The 18255-nt window shown below is 38.0% G+C and overlaps 1 protein-coding gene across 2 annotated transcripts in view; it reads right to left on the bottom strand.

The window, feature by feature from the left end:
- LOC134536593 (nephrin) overlaps positions 1-18255 on the bottom strand; it is a 271114-nt gene that overhangs the window by 10270 nt on the left and 242589 nt on the right. Inside the window, exons 11-16 of one of the 2 annotated variants that reach the window (XM_063376362.1) lie at positions 16995-17267; positions 16101-16385; positions 14472-14647; positions 13349-13772; positions 8493-8672; positions 5876-6024 (exon numbers count right to left, since the gene is read on the bottom strand). In XM_063376362.1, the coding sequence (XP_063232432.1) occupies positions 5876-6024; positions 8493-8672; positions 13349-13772; positions 14472-14647; positions 16101-16385; positions 16995-17267 (1487 nt within the window). Of the gene's footprint in view, positions 1-5875; positions 6025-8268; positions 8434-8492; positions 8673-13348; positions 13773-14471; positions 14648-16100; positions 16386-16994; positions 17268-18255 lie in introns of both variants that reach the window. The other variant, XM_063376370.1, reaches the window with a different exon arrangement.

The following is an 18255-nucleotide window of genomic DNA, read 5'->3' as shown; positions in this document are numbered from 1 at the left end:
GAGATTACCCGGCGCATGGAGACAGTCCATTAGTGTACGTTGTTGAAGCGTGAAGGTGGTGATAATTTTATGTATTGTAACAGTGATCTGCATTCCGATGGATTATACCGTAGTGTTGTGCGGAAGTGTTGAGCGTAACATTTAATCATGTCATCAAATATGAACAGAAAAGAAAACGAGTGGTACTGTCAATCGACAGCAAAACAAAAATTATAGAAAGATTTCAGAGTGGAGAAACAATTGCAAAACTTACGACTGAGTTTGATGTCGGTAACACAACAGTGCGTGACATCATAAAAAATCGCAAAAAAATCCTTCAGTTTGCTTCACAGGCTGACACTTCAAGTGGATTAAATAAACGAAAGACGATGAAAGAATCCACATTTAGCAGCTTGGACACTTGTTTGTTTGAATGGTTTCAACAGAAAAGGTCGGAGGGTGTACCACTAAGTGGCGTAATTTTATCACAGCAGGCTCAAATTTTAAAAAAAAACTAGGCCTGACAGAAGAATTCAGTGCATCGCGAGGTTGGTTGGCAAGATTTAAAGATCGTCATGGAATAAGAGAATTGTCCTTGGAAGGTGAAAAACTTAGCGGCGATACCGAAGGGGCAAGCGCATTTAAAAAGGAGTTCCAGCGGATTATTGACAGACACAACTTAGTTCCAGACCAAGTGTATAATGGAGACGAGACTGGTTTGTACTGGAAGTGCTTACCAAGTAAAACACTTGCAGCATCAGCAGAAAAGTCTGCGCCTGGCCACAAATCGAGTAAAGAGAGAATCACAATCATGTGTTGTGTTAATGCTAGTGAAGAAGATAAACTAAAATTAGTGTGTGTCGGGAAAGCAAAACAGCCACGATCATTTAAGGGCACGGAAATGAAATATTTTCCAGCTGATTACTATCACAATAAATCTGCTTGGATGACTCGAGAAATTTTTAAACTGTGGTTCCATTCCAAATTCGTACCACATGTTTCTGAATTTTTGAAGTCAAGAGGTTTGCCGGTCAAAGCAGTGCTTTTCTTAGATAATGCACCATCTCATCCATAGGCGTGCGCAGGACTTCAGTAGTGGTGGTGCCAGATTACACAGCAGCACTGTCATTCACGAACCCCGAGCCTAAAATGGGGGGGTCCGGGGGTCCTCCCCCGGAAAAATTTGGATTTTAAAGCGCAAAATGGTGCTATTTGCTATTTAAGGTCTTTCCGAACAAAAACATTAAATACACAGATGTAAAAATTTTAACATTTTTTATGACAAATTATGGCTTTGAACGTTATAATCACCAGGAAAACTATTAACTATTTACAGTTTTAAGCTTTGTTGAGCCATAAAGTAAATTGCACAAATTGTTTGCACGGAATTCATGCTGGTGGCTTTGAAAAACCATACATGTTTTCTGAAGACTCCAAATAAATGCTAGAAAAAACATTCTCAAATGTTAAGTTTTAAAATCAACAAATCAAGGGAGTTTTTGTAACATACCTTAAATATGTAAAATATGTAAAATAATAAAAATACACAAATCAGAGTGGGCAAAAAAAGTTTTAACTTTTGGAATACAACAAAAATGTTTTGTCGGCGACTGCATATAAGTCATCGAGTAAGCCTATCCTTTTAACTAACTAAACTCTCTCTCTTTTTTTTAAATAAACCCTGGCGGACGGCGGCTATTATTCCGTGAGCCTGCCGAGTGGAGTGAACAGTGGACAGCGAGCGCGCATTCTATGTAATTCGAGGAGAACTATGAGAAGTATTTAAATTTCAGAAGTTTTGTAGCCGCGGCCCGCGTGTACAACACAAGTAATTGCAACTGGCTTGTTTCCGTGTGTATAGTTGGTTCAATTGATAATTTATATACTGATAGTGTTATGAGCACATATCTGTAACTCAACACGATTGGAAAACATATATTTTTTTGAAATAATACGGATTTTTGTAAGTATGTATTATTTCTGCTTGTAAAAAACAAAATAATGTTAACCCTAATGGTGGTGCCAAGGCACCTGTGGCACCAACCGTGCGCACGCCTATGATCTCATCCAAATGAAAACGAGTTGAAATCAGCAGATGGGAATATTTTTGTATCCTATTTGCCTCCAAATGTGACTGCGCTCATTCAGCCAATGGATCAAGGTGTTATTGTAACATTAAAGAGGCATTACCGACGAGAACTCTTAAAATTACTGCTGGAGGAAGATAGGGCAATGGTTCAGTTTTGGAAAAACATGAACTTAAAGGAAGCAATTTATCTTGTTGTTAAGGCGTGGGGAATGGTCTCGAAAGTAAACATAGTCAGATCTTGGAGGAAGTTGTATTGTGACATTGAAGGTTCAGCTGATAACTTCCACGGCTTTGAAAAAGAAGACATTGAGACGGAAAACTTTGCTGAGTCGCTTCAATCGACTATAAAAAACAATGAGCAATTTGCTCATGTTGATGAAGAAAACATAGAGGAATGGCTACAAACTGACGTCTTGCTTCCTGGGTATGAAATTAAAAGTGATGACGACATTGTCAGTTCGAACACATGCGCGGCCGCCGATGTCAGTTCAAGTGATGAGGGCGACGGGGAAGATTAGACTCCAGCAAAACGTGTGAATCTGCAAACTGCGTTAGAGTCAACAGAAACACTTTTACAGTTTATGGAACAGGAAGAAGATAGTGAGTTCTCAGATATTCTTACATTAAGAAAAGTAAGATTAAACATCAAACGAAAAATAAACAAGTCGCGACAGAAAAAAGTAACAGACTTCTTTAAAAAACTGTAGAAGACTTAACATATTTTCCTTAAAATGCTTAAAATGTGTTCAAAGTTCTAAACATCTAGTTTTATAATGTTCTTAAGATAACTTTTGTAAAAGTTTGTACCGAATTCCTTTGTTTTCAATTGCAAACCGCTCCACTTCAACTCCTCACTGTGAATGTGTCACGCTGTTGGGGCCAGTAAATCATTCCTCTCGGTGACAGTGTCGACAGTAGTGACGAAGATAGTGGTGGTAGGTCTGATTCAAGTCTGGAAGGGATAGCACCACTGCCAGATAGTGATTAGGTGAGTACCAAATCGTAACACTATCATATTGTTGTCTTACGTTACGGTGCTATTTTATCGATTATTCAAAAAATAAACATTGTTTCCTTTTGTGTCGTGAAAGGTCACGGCACCATTTTCCTGTTATATTACTTCTCCGTTATTTTATTAGCACCGACTGTACTGAAGTTTGTGTGTGTTGCAACTAGTGCTTGGCACGCAAGATAAATTCAGCCTATCACTAGCTGACGCGGCGCAGTGATACGATGGTGTTTTTTTTTTCAAAACTCAGCTAAGAGTGGACGGAGAATAGATACGACCCCTCACGGTTCCCGAGATTAGGGTCGTTATTTATATGTAATCTCCGAATGTCCACAGATGGTTGTCTGTGGGCTAATGACCTTTGAGGCAAGCATGACTCGGCTAACCGCGATTTTCGATTATCCGACTCACTCGTCCCCTTCATTAACACGGATAATCGGGGTTCTACTGTATATTCAAATTATAATTTTTTGACTTTTTTCCCCTTCAAAATGATTATCAGGGATTTTATAAGACAAAATTATTTTTATTCAATGTAAATTTTTAGCATTGCAATAAGTCAGTACATTACATAGAATTAAGAAACTGGTATTATTACATGGTTATTTTAATGCACAATACCATGAATTCTTAAGTGAATAAAAATTTTATTTTCATATATAAGTTGCGAGAAATTGACATGGCACAAATAAGAATGTTAAAATATCATCAGGGAAAAAGTCTTACGACACTGGCCAAGGTACAAACAAAAGCAAAATCAAGAAAAGTACACACTAGGTTACAATATGAGAGACTCTTACACACTTAAAAAATATGTACACTTAGTTCAATATCCTAAAACTAATATAGCTAATGTATTGAAGAAAGAAAGAAAGAAAAAAAAAAGCTAAATCTGCATGCTAACTCAGTACATGTACATACAAAGATACAATATTAGAGTAGGCACAACAAATCCAATAAAACCAGGAGAGAAAGTTTTTGATTAATTTCAGCTTTATTTTCAGGTTTCTTCCTAGTAATAGGTAATGCTTAATGAAGCTAACACATTCTTGGTACACTTTAGTAGATGCAAATACTACTTTCTAGATAGTAGTTTTAATTGTGCCAACTCAATTTCATAACAAAATGGACATGGTGTTTTGTACCTCAGGGGTACAGATATAAAAATATGAAAGTTTGTGAGTTTGGATTTTATTCTTTCCTACCAATATATGGTTATGATACTGAGGGTGCAGTTATTTTCATAGTGTTATCTATAAGCATGGAGCCGAGTGCATCAGAACGTTTTGCGACTAAATGGAAATTCAACCTGTTAAGATGCTTACTGCAGCTAGTAATTCATACATTAATATGCTGTTCATCTGTCTGTTGATAAAATAACCAGTATCATGTGGATCTAAGTTAACAAAATAAAAATCCCAACCAGTTCTTTCTTAATATTGATACCGTCCAGGGCTACGCCCTCCCTTCTGCCTGATGTGTCTCGCTGCTTCAGACCCCTTCTACTACCACCATCATCCTCTGTTACAAACTGCCGCCGTACGTGTGAATGTGTTACGCATATGTGTGTTTAAATAGCGCGCCACAGACTCTGGCAAGAGGGTGCTGTATCATCCGTGTTCCATCCCCTTAAGTAATCATAAGTTATATTGTAAACCTTTAATTTTTGTCCCAAAGGTTTGGTGTCACAGCTGATTGGCCGGGAGGGTGTTGTTTATTCATTTTTAGATATAATTCCGCTCAACATAAAGATGGCACCGAACACTCCTGAGGTGGACCCAAGTCCAGCCAAAGCCAGACTTTATTTAAATCCTAAATTTTAAATTACTATATGTTATTAAGCAATTTAGCCGCGAGAAAGTGTGCAACATTTGTACTAGTGTTTTATGTGTCTTATCTTCATTAACCCTTAGCACGTAATCGTGATAACGTAACAGTAATCTCATTCAGCGTAAAAGACACCATGTTTCCCGCAGAGAGTACTCGCTCGCCCCAGTCCACCAACACCATCAGCCGAGAGCAGACGAGCCAGCACCCCGGGGACATAATCTCTTGCCGGCACTGGTAAGTAGCTTCCGTTTATTAATTAAGTCTTTTGAATCATTTACGTTTATCCTCGGGGCTACTCTCGGCCAGTGGATTGTTTAAAAAATTACTTTATTAACTCTTCACGAGTCTCTGATCACCGGTTTAAGTAATGTCTGTGTGGCCACTTGTGAGGACCACACCGCAATTTAAACCATTTCGTGCCTTGGGGCTTTATACCTGCTTACGAAAATATGTGTATGGGAGCATTTAAGGTCTAAATAAATCTGGACATGCAAGTTAAAATGTGTCCTTTTTTTTTGTCCACGTGTGTAACACCTACGGCACGGCAGAAGGGAAGCCCTAAGAGCCCGCTGGGCATTACTATAGCGTGCATACATTGAGAAACTTAACAGGGTTTTACTGTAATGTTAAATATGAACATATGAACAACGGCATATCCAGATGAGAAGGAATGGATGCTCTAAACGGCTGCACTTAAGCCAAAAATTCAAAAGCAGTTACATGAAAATAGAAAAATTGTCAACATTTTCTTACATCACACAGTATAGCAAACTTAATGCTAATGAAATCGATAAAATTTTGTCAAAGCTAATGTACAAGAGTTCGTGGTAAATTTCATTGTGCTTCTACTGTACCAAACAGGATTAAAAAATACTAGTACACCACTAAAAACAATCAATTGACAACATTGCTTGATATTAAGTTTGCAGTGTCATAATAAAGTACGATCACAGCGTTTCATGTCTTACCAGGTACTCCTGATTGCTGTCTCCATTGGAGTAACTCTCACTTTTCTCAGACACAGAGCTTAGCGTCTCTCCGGTAACAGTCTCATTGTAACTGCTCGGAGCGTACATTTCAATGGTCGCAGATTTGCTGCTGCTTTGTTCGCTCGTAGCTGGAAACGAATAAACATGCATTAATGCAAAAGGATAAGAATAAACTTTAGTTAAAAAAATATATTTTAATACAAATATCTTATAAATTTTACAATTAAAAAATAAAAAGAGCTGTTATGTAGTATTGTAAATACGTAACTAATGATGCAAACCCTTGTTTAAAATATCTTCTTGGTTGTATTACAATCTGCTATATTTCTACTACCACATACAACAAAACTAAAATTTGGTGCCACTGCATGTATCAGCCACATGAAAATAACCTGTATTACATTACTCAATCTTCAAAACACTATGCACAGAATCAGGTTTCACTGGAAACATACAATGTCTATAAGACCACTCAAGTAGCCTAATAAAATAAAAATTATATCTTAATCCTGTTGGAGTACAGCAGCAAAAAAAGACTTAAAACCCGTTACGTATTCTATGTGATGTATTTCATGTAAAGGGATTTTGTAAGCTACTAATAACTGCATGTTATTTCAAACTAAATGCGAGAGGCTAAAAAAGTGGAGATACTGAAGGTAAAAAGGGGATGATTAGTTATTGTCATCAGACATAATGAACGGACAGGCTACTGCTAGTACAAATGAGAAACCATGCCATGCAAATGATGTTCTGTAAATCAAAGTGACTTTCTGTAGAACATCTTCAATTATGATTCATAATAATGCAAGGAAAAAGTTGAGTTTTTTTTATTATGCCTTTCTCTGGCATATGACAACTCCTTATCTCCTGTTCTCTCTTTTATTCCCTTTTCTCCCAACCACCTTCCACAAACTCCCCAAACCGGTTTCCTACCGATACATACCACACACCTTACATCACAGCATTTTTATTGTATATACTACAAAATAGTGGACTTTTATTTTTGTTGGTTAACTATCAATAGTATTATTTTACAGACTAAATATTCTTCTGCCATTTCTGAATTTAAAAAAAAAAAATGTCGGTTTTGTTTTTTTGGGAAAAAAAAGTTTAGTATTTTATTGAATGGAATGATTTCTGTGAAATGACAGGTCAATACCGGTACCTCACATGAATCTATAAAAAAAATTATTTCGTTAATGAGCTGGACTGTACCCTTAATCCTTCCCCTCTCACTCTAACTGTTAACTCTGAAAGAATCTGACCACATCACTGTAAGAAAAAGAGTGGCTGTGACCGATGTAGTTTCTCTGAAGCCAACCATGTGAGTGGTTGACCAAGCCGACTCAACATCTGGTCACACCATACTTACCCACTGCATATGGTTGTAAAATACCTCTCAATACATTCGGGTAAGGTGAACAGACGCTTTTAAGGCATAATTCCATAAAGGCTCATAAAATGTCATTATCATTAACAACTGGTTCCAGCCTGCGGTTGGGTCAGCAAAGTAAAATGTCTCCATGTTCCTCTCCCTCCTCCTTCACTTTGTTCCATGGTTGCTACACTGCTTGAACCACACACTCACCTGGCGGCCCCTAGGCGGATGTAGGACCCAACAGTCTTAGTAAGCCGGTAATTGACATTAAAAAAAATTTTTACTCATTAAAATAAAATTTACTCTAGTGAATGAATTGAAATGCTCACAATAGCTAATGAGTAAAAGTTATTAATGTTTTGTATCTTTGCCAACTTATGGATTTTGATATTTCCTGTTGTGTTGCATTCTGTTGGTTTCTTGTGCGTTTGATAAGTTTCCAATGGATTCTCGTGGATTATGCTGTGATGTATTCTTTAAGTTTCTGTTATATCCTTGTATTTTCTATTTTTTCTACTGGTTCCTACTGGAGTCCTCTAATTTTGGTTAGAATATGTTGTGCTGCAAACCATTGTGAATCACAAGTTAATAGATGCTCGTAAATGCTAAACAGATGGAATTAAAATGCCTCTGTGCATGCATTTCAACCAATATAATCTCACAAATCAGAAGTCAATTGACTAAGTATTAGTCACTTTTAAGTAATGATTATAATAACAACAAAATACTGGGAGTTTTGTTGAGTTTTCTTGTCAGACATACGTGGTTTTCCTAGATATGTATGTAGGTTTCTTCAGGTATACAGCATAACTGAGGAGCACATGGTCGTAGAAAAAAAAAATATTTTAAGCGTGTAGCAAATGTAGTGGTAAGCGCAAATACCAAGTGTTAACACTAAATAACATCAGTAGCACGAGAGGTAAAGGAAAAATGTTGCCTGTGCCAACTGAACGTGATGGTATCCTGGAAGGCAACCGACCGCACGACGGCCTACCTTCGCGCAGGCGCTTGTTTCTCTTGCGGTAGATGAAGCAGACGACGAGCGCCACGTTGAGCAGCACGAGGAGCGTGCCCGTGACGGCCACGCCGATGATGACCAGCCGCGGGGTGTCGGCCTTGCTCAGGATGTCGGAGATGATCTGCTGGCGGTCGCCCTCGCCTAAGGGGGGCAGCGCCCAACAGACACGCGGGTGAGCGGCGCCGAGAAGGGGAACCCACCTGTGAGTCGCTTGCTGGCGCGGCGGCGCAGGCAGCAGCCCACCAGCAGCGCCCCCAGCATCAGGGCTGCCATCCCCACCACCGCCGCCACCACGATCACAGGACCCGACACGCGCCCGTCCCCGCCCGACAGGGAGTCTACGTCCTGGCTGGGGGAGTGGAAGGAGGGGGGAGCCTCGCCTGGACAACACAAGCGGTTACCCCCACCACCCGCGCCATGCAACCACGTGCAACCACAACACACACTCCACCTCATAACCATAAAATGCAAAGCAATTAGATACTACTATCAACAAAAATATACTTTAGTCTATAATATATAGGTGTATTACATGGAGTTTTTAAACAATAAAGATTAAATTTTTATTTCTCAAATAAAAAAAATGTTTCTACGTGGATTATGAATTTATTGTAATTTCCAGCATATAACACATTAATCTCAGGCAAGTTTCAAAAGCTCAGAACTACAAATAGGTTGTCTCATTGTGACGGTTCTATGTCTGCTGTATGAAGACTGCACACCAAGCAATACTTATGCTGCTGTTGTACAAAGAAGGAAGGGGAATATCTATTCTAAGAATGAATTGACAAGCTTGAGCCAGTTTTTTTTACCCACATTTTGGTGTTTTGTGTTTTACAAGCTTTACTTTATGATATGGTCTACTTTTCAACTCTGTAGGATTTAAAATCAAGTTATACTGATATCCATTTGTTTATAAAACTGTTGATCAACAAGTGCAAGGGGCAGCCATTTGTAAGACTCGCTTATATTGTTGCCTTAAGTCTGGAAGATGATGCACCATGAAAACGTTAATTTTTGGAGTAGATAAATTGTATATGTGATTGTTCAGTTGGCATACTTCATCACTTTAGGTGTGAAATGTTATTGTGGCTTATCGACCTTTCTACATAGTACATAGTTTCGCGTTGCGTATGATATAGGGTATTCTGTGCCCTGGCGTCAGCACAGGTGAACGGCGAAGCTTACCCTATCACAAGTTGTATGAAGAAATTATAATCAAAAAGCGTCAATACTCAATAGGTAATGTTCCGGAACTGTCATTGCGGTTCCTTGACAGATAAACACCAAGTAAATTATATAAATTACTTTGATTAAAAGAATTATAAGGTAATGCCTCGGACTTGACTTGACAGACAAATACAAAGTGAACTCCTATCGCCAGGCTCAGGGCCCTCCGAGGGCTCACCCCCTCTCCATGACTTCCGGCCAATCACAGGCCTCCACTAACTCTTTCTTCTCCCTGGTAACAGCAGTGTGTCCACATTGCCGAGATTGCTAGATTATACGTCTTTTAACATCTCTTACATTTTACGTTAAATCTTTTAAGTGGAACATTTTATAATATTTAAGGTTTTGGCATCTTACAGTTGATCAACAAGTGCAAGGGGCCTGAAGTCTTTTAAGAAAGTGCCAATTTATTTTAAAATCTTCATTACTGAAAAGCTGATTTCAACTTACGTGTTGCCACATTTGCTGGAATGGAAACTACGTTTCAAAAAGTGTTCACAGGTTAGCAGCTAATAAAAAGGTGACTGTGACATAAGTTTGTATTACATTGTGTCTTTGTGTGTTATTTATAACATACTATTAAAAGCTACATTGGATGGTATATTTATCCATATGCCCCTGAATGACAGAGAAGTATATAAGAAAAATAAAATTGTTAACAAGCTTAATAGTATTTATCCTGAAATAATTCAGGGTATTAAAAGCAAATAAGCAAAGAAAGATATAGGTATCAGTAATAGAGAAAATACATTTATTACAATGGCTGTTCTTAAATTAATTATTGCTGCTAATTATAAGTAAGTGATATGCAATAGATTACATGCATAGCTTATTACAAGCAACTTGGTGACTTGAACAGAAAGTAGTAAATAAACTCTGTGTCAAAAACTTGTAGTTGAAAATTGTTATGGGTGAGCAGGAACCCTGTTAATATCTTAATGCTGACTACGGCAAAATTAGAATGATCCTGGTACTAGAATTAGAAAAAGGGTGATGTTTTATTTTTTCAGTGGCTGGGGAAAAAAAACAAGGTTCTATTTAAGTGAGTCCTTAAGAATTTGCCAGAACCAGAAGTCCCACTGTCAAAATATGAAGTTCCCAAAAAAGTGGCATGAGACAGAAAACCAAGTGGACATAAGAACCGAATATTCGTAATGAGCCTGTGTAAACTGTTCTTGCAATATGAATTTGATGCAGAAAGAAAATGTATACTAGGCCTGTGCAAAGCTTTGACTAAGCAAATCAATCAAAGCTCTTTATAATATCAGATTTGACTTTGCCAGAAACTTTGCTATTTGTTTCATATGAAGCTTCAGTGGTGGTGCAAAGTTTTGTGTCTGATGTGAATATTCACATTTGTTGCAAAGCTTTAAAACATTGTAAGATTTACTCATGAAAATATTTAGTGTTTTTTTGTGTTGTATATACCTATTTTGCTTGAATAAAGTTGGTTAGTTAAAATAATCAAAAGATGGCATTCTGTTTGCTTTTATGAATGCTGAATATTAATACTTCGTATAACTAGTTATGTTAGAATTTTTATTGAATTACTACCTATGTTATACATAGGGCCCAATTGGTTAATCACTTAATCAGTTCAAACATTTCAAATGATTTTGTTTAACTTCAATCCAGTATTTTATAAGATAACTGTCGTACAGTTTCACCAAGAGTATTCACAATTTGATTCGACTTCACGAATATTTTGAAATTTTGATTTGATATTTGATTCAAAAAACAAGTATTTGCACAAGCCTAATTTAATCAGAGTGAAGTCAAAGTGATAGGTCAGCTTAAAGAAATGTAAAGGTGTGCAGAATGAGCTCATGATGAAACACCTTCTACGTAACCATCAGAGGGAGCTAAGTTGACAGTTGCTGTTTTTTTTTTCGTCTGTGTAAACAGCAGAACTATATGGAAGAATTTCATTTAAGGTGGGGGAAGAAACCACATTGCCAGCTGTTTGCTTTAAAATTCTTTCCATTTTTTGGTGGGAATGATATACAGCCATACAGCCATAGAGAACAGTAGTTAGGTTCTTTGACAGTGGCAATTTGACTGAGTGAGTGACTGCCAAGAAGCGGGCAGTTTGAACGAATGGTTAGGAATCCTAAATATGAACCCAAGTGTGTGTGTGTGTGTGTAAATGATGTGAGCTGGAACAATTATAATAAGAATACTTTTTGATAAAGCCAAAACATTTTTATATAAAATAAAGACAACACATTTCGAAACCAACTGTTATATAGTAATGTTAACATCCATAACCATATACTAGAACTACAATTCCAGAAAACCAACAGATTATATTTAGCAAGTAGATGAGATTTTCACAAAATTATATTCAAAAATTTTTTGCATTTTAGGATAGAATCAAAGCAACAAGCAACAAATCAAGTTTGTTAAATTCTTTTTTTCTGATCAGCTGTAAAACAAGCAATCAGAAAGATCTATCACAAACTATTACCTACTTACCAAACACTTAGACCCCTACTGATTAAAATCCCATGCAACTTAGAAAAATGTTAGTTGTAGAGGTTCTGGTTAGTTTCACATGAAAAAAAAAATCCCAGTGGCAACTTAATATTATAGCCCTAAAGCTAAAGTTGTTAATATCAACATCTTTATTTGTTACACTCCTGAACACTGTAAGCTTAAAACTATATTCTAAAAACCAAAATTCTTATAATGTACAGTTTTGAAAACAGTCAAAATATTACAAATTAATTCAGTATATCAGTAGGGAAAAACCGGTTGTTCTGGCCAGTCTGAGAAATGCAAGATGTAATGAAGTAGGATGGATTTTTGATGGAATGTGATTACTGGTACTTTCCAATTCCACGTACAAAAATATCAGCATTGAGTATATGATGATTCTATGGTTAAGTGCATCTGAAATTGAGTGACTGCTATTGCAGTAAGCAGCAAAAAAATAATAATAATAATAATAATAATAATAATAAATAGATATAGAAAATACAAAAAAAAAATCAATATTTCACAATAGCATCTTCAGTGTTTTCCCTCTGGTGGAAAATCTGGTTTTACCACTACCAGGGATCAAACCCAAAGTGCCTTGTTGGAATGCAAATGATTAAACAACTCAAGCACTGTGACCTCTTCAAAAATAATGTTCATTCTTTTAAAAAACACAGTTCTGTTAAATTATTTGGCCATTTAGTTTCTAGCAAATTGGTGAGTTTGTAGTAGGTATAATAAAGTTAATGGTCACTATGCAAAATTAATGTTAAGTTTTATAATCTTGAAGCTTATTTAATGATACCATACTCTAAACAGGAATTGTTAACATAGAAAGATACAGTGGGTTTTATGTCAAATGAATATTTTTTGCAATGGTTCAAAGCAATAGGACATCCAAGGTGAGGTCCAAACTATTTGGGCACCAATTTTTTGCTAGTAAATTTTAGGTTACCTATGATTGATACACTGTTTAGCACATGAGTGCAACATGTTGAGCAAGTACAATCACCAAAGACTCTTGTGATTAAGACAAATGTTCTTAACAAAGTTATACCTACTGAAGCAAAAATTTCCACTGACGAAATGTGTGTACGGTCACTATGAAGACTACCTATTCAGTTTTTTGGATGTGCGTAGTCATTTTGGACATTCAGAGGTCCTAATTTACGTGTATGGTACCATGGCAGTTCTTAAATTATTGAGAACCAAAACCAAGTGGTGCGAAAAATAAATTAACCTCGAATGCAATGCCAACTCTTATACGCGTACGAGCTGACTCGGAGGTCCGAGAACATCTGGGATGTGTAAATGCTGCAACAAGAAAAAAGAAAGAAGCAGCACATACTGGAGGTCTTGGCCTTGAGCAGGTCCGGCAGGTACTTGCTGCTGCCCAGCTTGTTGAAGGCCATGATGCTGAACGTGTAGTCTGTGGCCGTGCCCAGGCCGGCGACTGTGTACGACGTGGCATTGGGCGACAGCACGTCCACGTACGTGTAGCCGCCCATCAGCGCCGCGCTCGGGCGGTAGCGCACCCGGTACGACGCCGTCATGCCGCCGTCGAACCCGGGCGTCCACGACAGGGTGACGGAGTCGTGCGTGACGTTGCGCACCGTCAGGGACGTGGGCGAGTCGGGCGGGGAGGTCACCTCCAGCCGCACCGACGCCGTTGCGAAGCCCATCTCGTTGCGCACCACGCACTCGTAGCCGCCGTAGTCGTTCTGCTTCACGTGCGTCACCAGCAGCACCGACTCGTACGTCACCAGGTCCAGCTGCAACAAGCATGGCATTGATTCACGATGGTTTTTTGAACATACGCCATTGCTGCTAACACCGTACGTCATAAGATGCCTCGGTTATTGACAAAAAAAATATATATATAATGAAAACACACACAAGCTAAAATCAGCAGATGTCAAAGGTTAAAATCAAAGCACAGAAATTTCCGTGGCAGTTCTTAAATTATTGAGAACTGGTACGAAAATAAATTAACCTCGATTATAGTTGGACGTTTATATTTATCACCTGAAAAATAGGCTACAGTTTTAAGCCCCAGTTATAACAGTAACTAACAACTTACACTACTATTCTTCTACTACAGTGGTACTACATTATAAAGTAACTCACTTCAAATTAGATGTAGCTTTAAATTAAATATTTTCATAACCATTTTTATTATTATTTAAAAAAAACCAAAACTGTGGGACTTTTTTAGGTACGTTCTAATGAAATTTCACTTTAATAGTTAACTTAATGGAAATTTTCCACACATCACTAAAACATTCTCGTACACACAACATTAGCAAAACAACAAAAAGGACAAAAGAAATTCAGGCAATTTGACTTGTAAAAATTTAATAAATGCAATGGCATTTTTTGAAAAATATGGAAAGACCATGGCAATAGTTGTTCTTTGAAATTCAATGCTTGCCAAACGTGAAAAAATATTTTCAACATTGATAAACAAGTACCTGTCTGAATTCAGTGTAAAATTTTCCTGTGGTGTTGACAGGAATCGTCGCTCCATCTTTCGACCACGTAAAGCGTACTGTCGGTGCCCCAGAAGCTCTGCAGATCAGACGGGCCATGTCGCCCGAGTTGCTCGCTGCCTTCGAGATCTGCGGCGAAGTGTCTATCTCTGGCTTGTCTGCAAAAAAAAAAAAAAAAAAAAAAAAGATACCAGTGAGTTCCACAGACTTCTACGAGATAAGGTAGCACCAAACAAAAATGTGTAATTTTAAGAGTTTGCCAAATTGTTTGTGTCTTTTTCTATGTATCTGTATATTTTCTAATATTTTAATAGATTAAAGAATATAGATATAGTTTTTTCCAAAAATTCTTTCAAATAACTAAGTATGTGTTGCGAAATTAATCAATGTGTTGGGAAAAAGTGTATGTATAAGGTTTTTTTTTTTAGTTTCCTTGTCACCCTTTGATAACCTGAATAGAAGTATGAGGCAGTTAATGGAGTTTCTTTTTCTACATGTCTCATTTTAAGAAAAACTGATGTTAGGGATGAGCTAATCAAAGCCTCAAATTGTCAAATAACATTAGTATTCGAAAGATTTGATCACTAAGGAAAAATTTGAAGAAAAATATTGAAGATAGGGATGTATACAAGAAGGATAATCCCTCCCCCCATATTCCCAAATTAAAAAAAAAAATCATCTCTACCAACAAAAGGAAAGAATTTGAAAGCAAACAGTGGGCAAAGTGGTTTTATTTTCTCATCCCACCCCCACCCCGCCCCCCCTTCAAGAAATGAAATTCTATGTATGCTCATAATTGCAGGAAATTTAATTAATTAAAAAAATTGGATAGTGACAACTCTGAAGTTAACTAGATCTCTTTGTGTTTATATATATATGTGTGTGTGTGTGTGTGTACATATATACATCCTATTAGCTAACACATTCTCCCAATATATTGTACTAATATGCAAATAAAATTATAATAGTATGTATTTGTCGTATAGGAATGGTATAGGATGGTAGGATTGAGAGTTAAAGCCGGAAGCAAGATGGCTGCTTGTCAGGTTGTTACGATGTGTGTGTTGTGATCAAGTGGATTTTAAGAAGAGTTGTTGGGAGTGCAGTGGAAGCAATAACAGCAGGCTTGTGGCTTTGTAGGGAAGACGCAACAGCATTGATTCATAAAACTTATTTCGTGAAATTAATGTTAAATTATTAATGTTTTCAATTTCTTGTCATTTTTGTTTTTGACCCTTGAGAGCTAGATTTTGATTTAAGGGGTATACTGGAAGTACTCTTTGTGACTAAAATTTGAGATTTGAATAAGTAGTAAAAAAATATGAAGATGAACACTGATAAACAAAAACATTTGAAGCAAAGCATTTGGCAAAACCAGACGTTGACACGTGCCTTAACTGTTTCAAATTGGAAACAATATGAAATTACTTGAAAACATTTTAACCGCACCCATGCTACCTTTGGAGGGAGGGTAGTAGTACTGGACAATCGTTTACATCCTGATATTATTTGTTTGCCTGATAAAGAATTTAACATTGCACGGCAGTGATGGGTCTTAGTCTCTGCAGGGTCCTGGGGCCAATTACAATTTCCCAGCGAAATGTAACTCACACTTGACTATGAGCTGAACGTCCCTGCTGGTCTCATTGCCGATCTCGTTGTTCACTGTGCACCGGAACACCCCGTTGTCCTCTCTCGTCGGCTTCTGGATCATGAGGTAGGAAGTGCGGTTGTGGAACGTCTGTGCCGTGCGCTCCTCCATGCTGGACAGTTTATCATTCCTCCACGTCACGTGCCTCTCGCTCAAGGGGTTCCCGTCCACCACGCAGAACAGCTGTGCGTCCTCTCCGGGGTTGATCATCACGTACTCCGGAGCCTCCTTGATGGTCGCGGCATCTGCGGCAAGACCCTCGCTGGTGGAACAACACATTCTTTGCACTGTTGGCCTGAATTAATGTGCACGGTTTTCACCCACAAACATCATCAGAAATCTTAGGAGATTTGGAACAAAATACAATCATGCCATTTAAAATGTTAGTTCTTGATGAATCTTCTTGGATCCAAACAACCATTGAAGGCAAACACCATGGTTGAATTTGCAAGGACAGTGTAAGCTAAGGATGAAAATATTTTCTAATGTGAGCTTAGTCTTGTTTCATTGAAGACATCCCTTGTACTATGTAACAATACTTTTGACTGCCTTAACTAACATTAGAAAACTTTACAACTACTCTTAATTATAAATTAACTATTTTAGGGGATTGTGCTATATATGTACACTGTACTTTATTACGTTTGTAAACTGAAAAGTAATTGTACTTTTTATAAAAATAAAACACAAAAAAAAAATATTTGGAAATGAAGATTTGCAAACCAAAAATTTTCAAGCTATATAAATTAAGAAAAATAAAGAATTTGTTTTTGTGATATAACATGAATATCACAAATGTCAATGCAAATGCCAGTGCACACACGTGCACACAAACACACACATTAGGTACTTACATTGCACTGTCAGATTCATTTTGACGACGCTGGATCCCTCGCTGTTGACTGCTTCGCACTGGTACACCCCTGAGTCTTCCCTCCGCATACGCGTGATGTTCAACGCCGGGCCTTCTATTTGGAACCGAGGCTCATCTTTCAACACCGAGCCCTCTTTTGTCCAAGTGTACATGATGTTCGAGGGGTTCCCGTTTGCTCGCAAGGACAGTGCTAGGGGCTTGCCTTCGATTCCAATCATGCTTTCCGCTGGCACTTCCTCAAAAATTGGCTTGACTGTAACATATAAAATATTTAAATTCAAGTTATGCTTTGATTTTACTATTGTATAATCATAAGCCTAAAAATATACATAGTGTGTTCAAAAAGTATCGAAACTTATTTTTCCCCGCAAAACCAATGAAGCGTGGAAGACTTCCTTCAGTGTAAATGTGGAGGGGACACTCATGTGCATTAGTTAATGTTTTCCTGCCCGCAGAAAGCGTCGATTGCTGGCAGTGGGCTAACAAGTGAAGATGGTAATGAGCGGTCATCGGATTTCAATTTTTGTAAAATGACAGAAAAACTTGAGCAGCGATATTGCATCAAATTTTGCCGAAAGCTTGGCGATACCCAAGTGGAAACCATTTGCCAGATTCAACAGGCTTTTAGGGACAATGCTATGAGCACCGCTCAATAAAGGAGTGGTACAACCGCTTCAAAGATGGCCACACATCAGTGGAAAATGAACTATGTTCAAGTAGGCCCTCAACAAGCTGGAATGACAATGTCGTTGAGCAAATGCGGACTGCGGCCTTGAATGACCGTCGTATCACAGTCCGTGAAATTGCGAACGATGTAGGGGTAAGCATCATCGGTACATTCAATTTTGACCTAGAATTTGGGCATGAGGAGTGTGTCCATGCAATTTGTACCAAAGCTGCTAACAATGGAGCCGAAGCAATGGTGTTTAGACATTGTACAGGACATGCTGGACAATGCAAACAGTGACTCCAACTTTCTGAACACCGTGATCACAGGCGATGAAACATGGGTTTATGGGTACGGCCCAGAATCTAAGATGGAGTCGTCATTGTGGTAACATCTATCATCCCCAAGACCAAAAAAAGCATGCCAGGTTTGTAGCAATGTCTAGGTCACGTTGACCATTTTCTTGACTCCCGTGATGTGGTGCATCATGAGTACGCACCACAAGGCCAAATCTTCACAAAGGAGTACTGCCAGGAGGTCCTTCATTGCCTTCGTGATGCTGTGCGGTGCAAAC

The sequence above is a fragment of the Bacillus rossius genome, chromosome 1, assembly GCF_032445375.1.
Source record: "Bacillus rossius redtenbacheri isolate Brsri chromosome 1, Brsri_v3, whole genome shotgun sequence".
NCBI lineage: Eukaryota > Metazoa > Arthropoda > Insecta > Phasmatodea > Bacillidae > Bacillus > Bacillus rossius.
The sequence above is the reverse complement of the archived record's forward strand: the minus strand, read 5'-3'. Positions and strand labels throughout refer to the sequence as shown.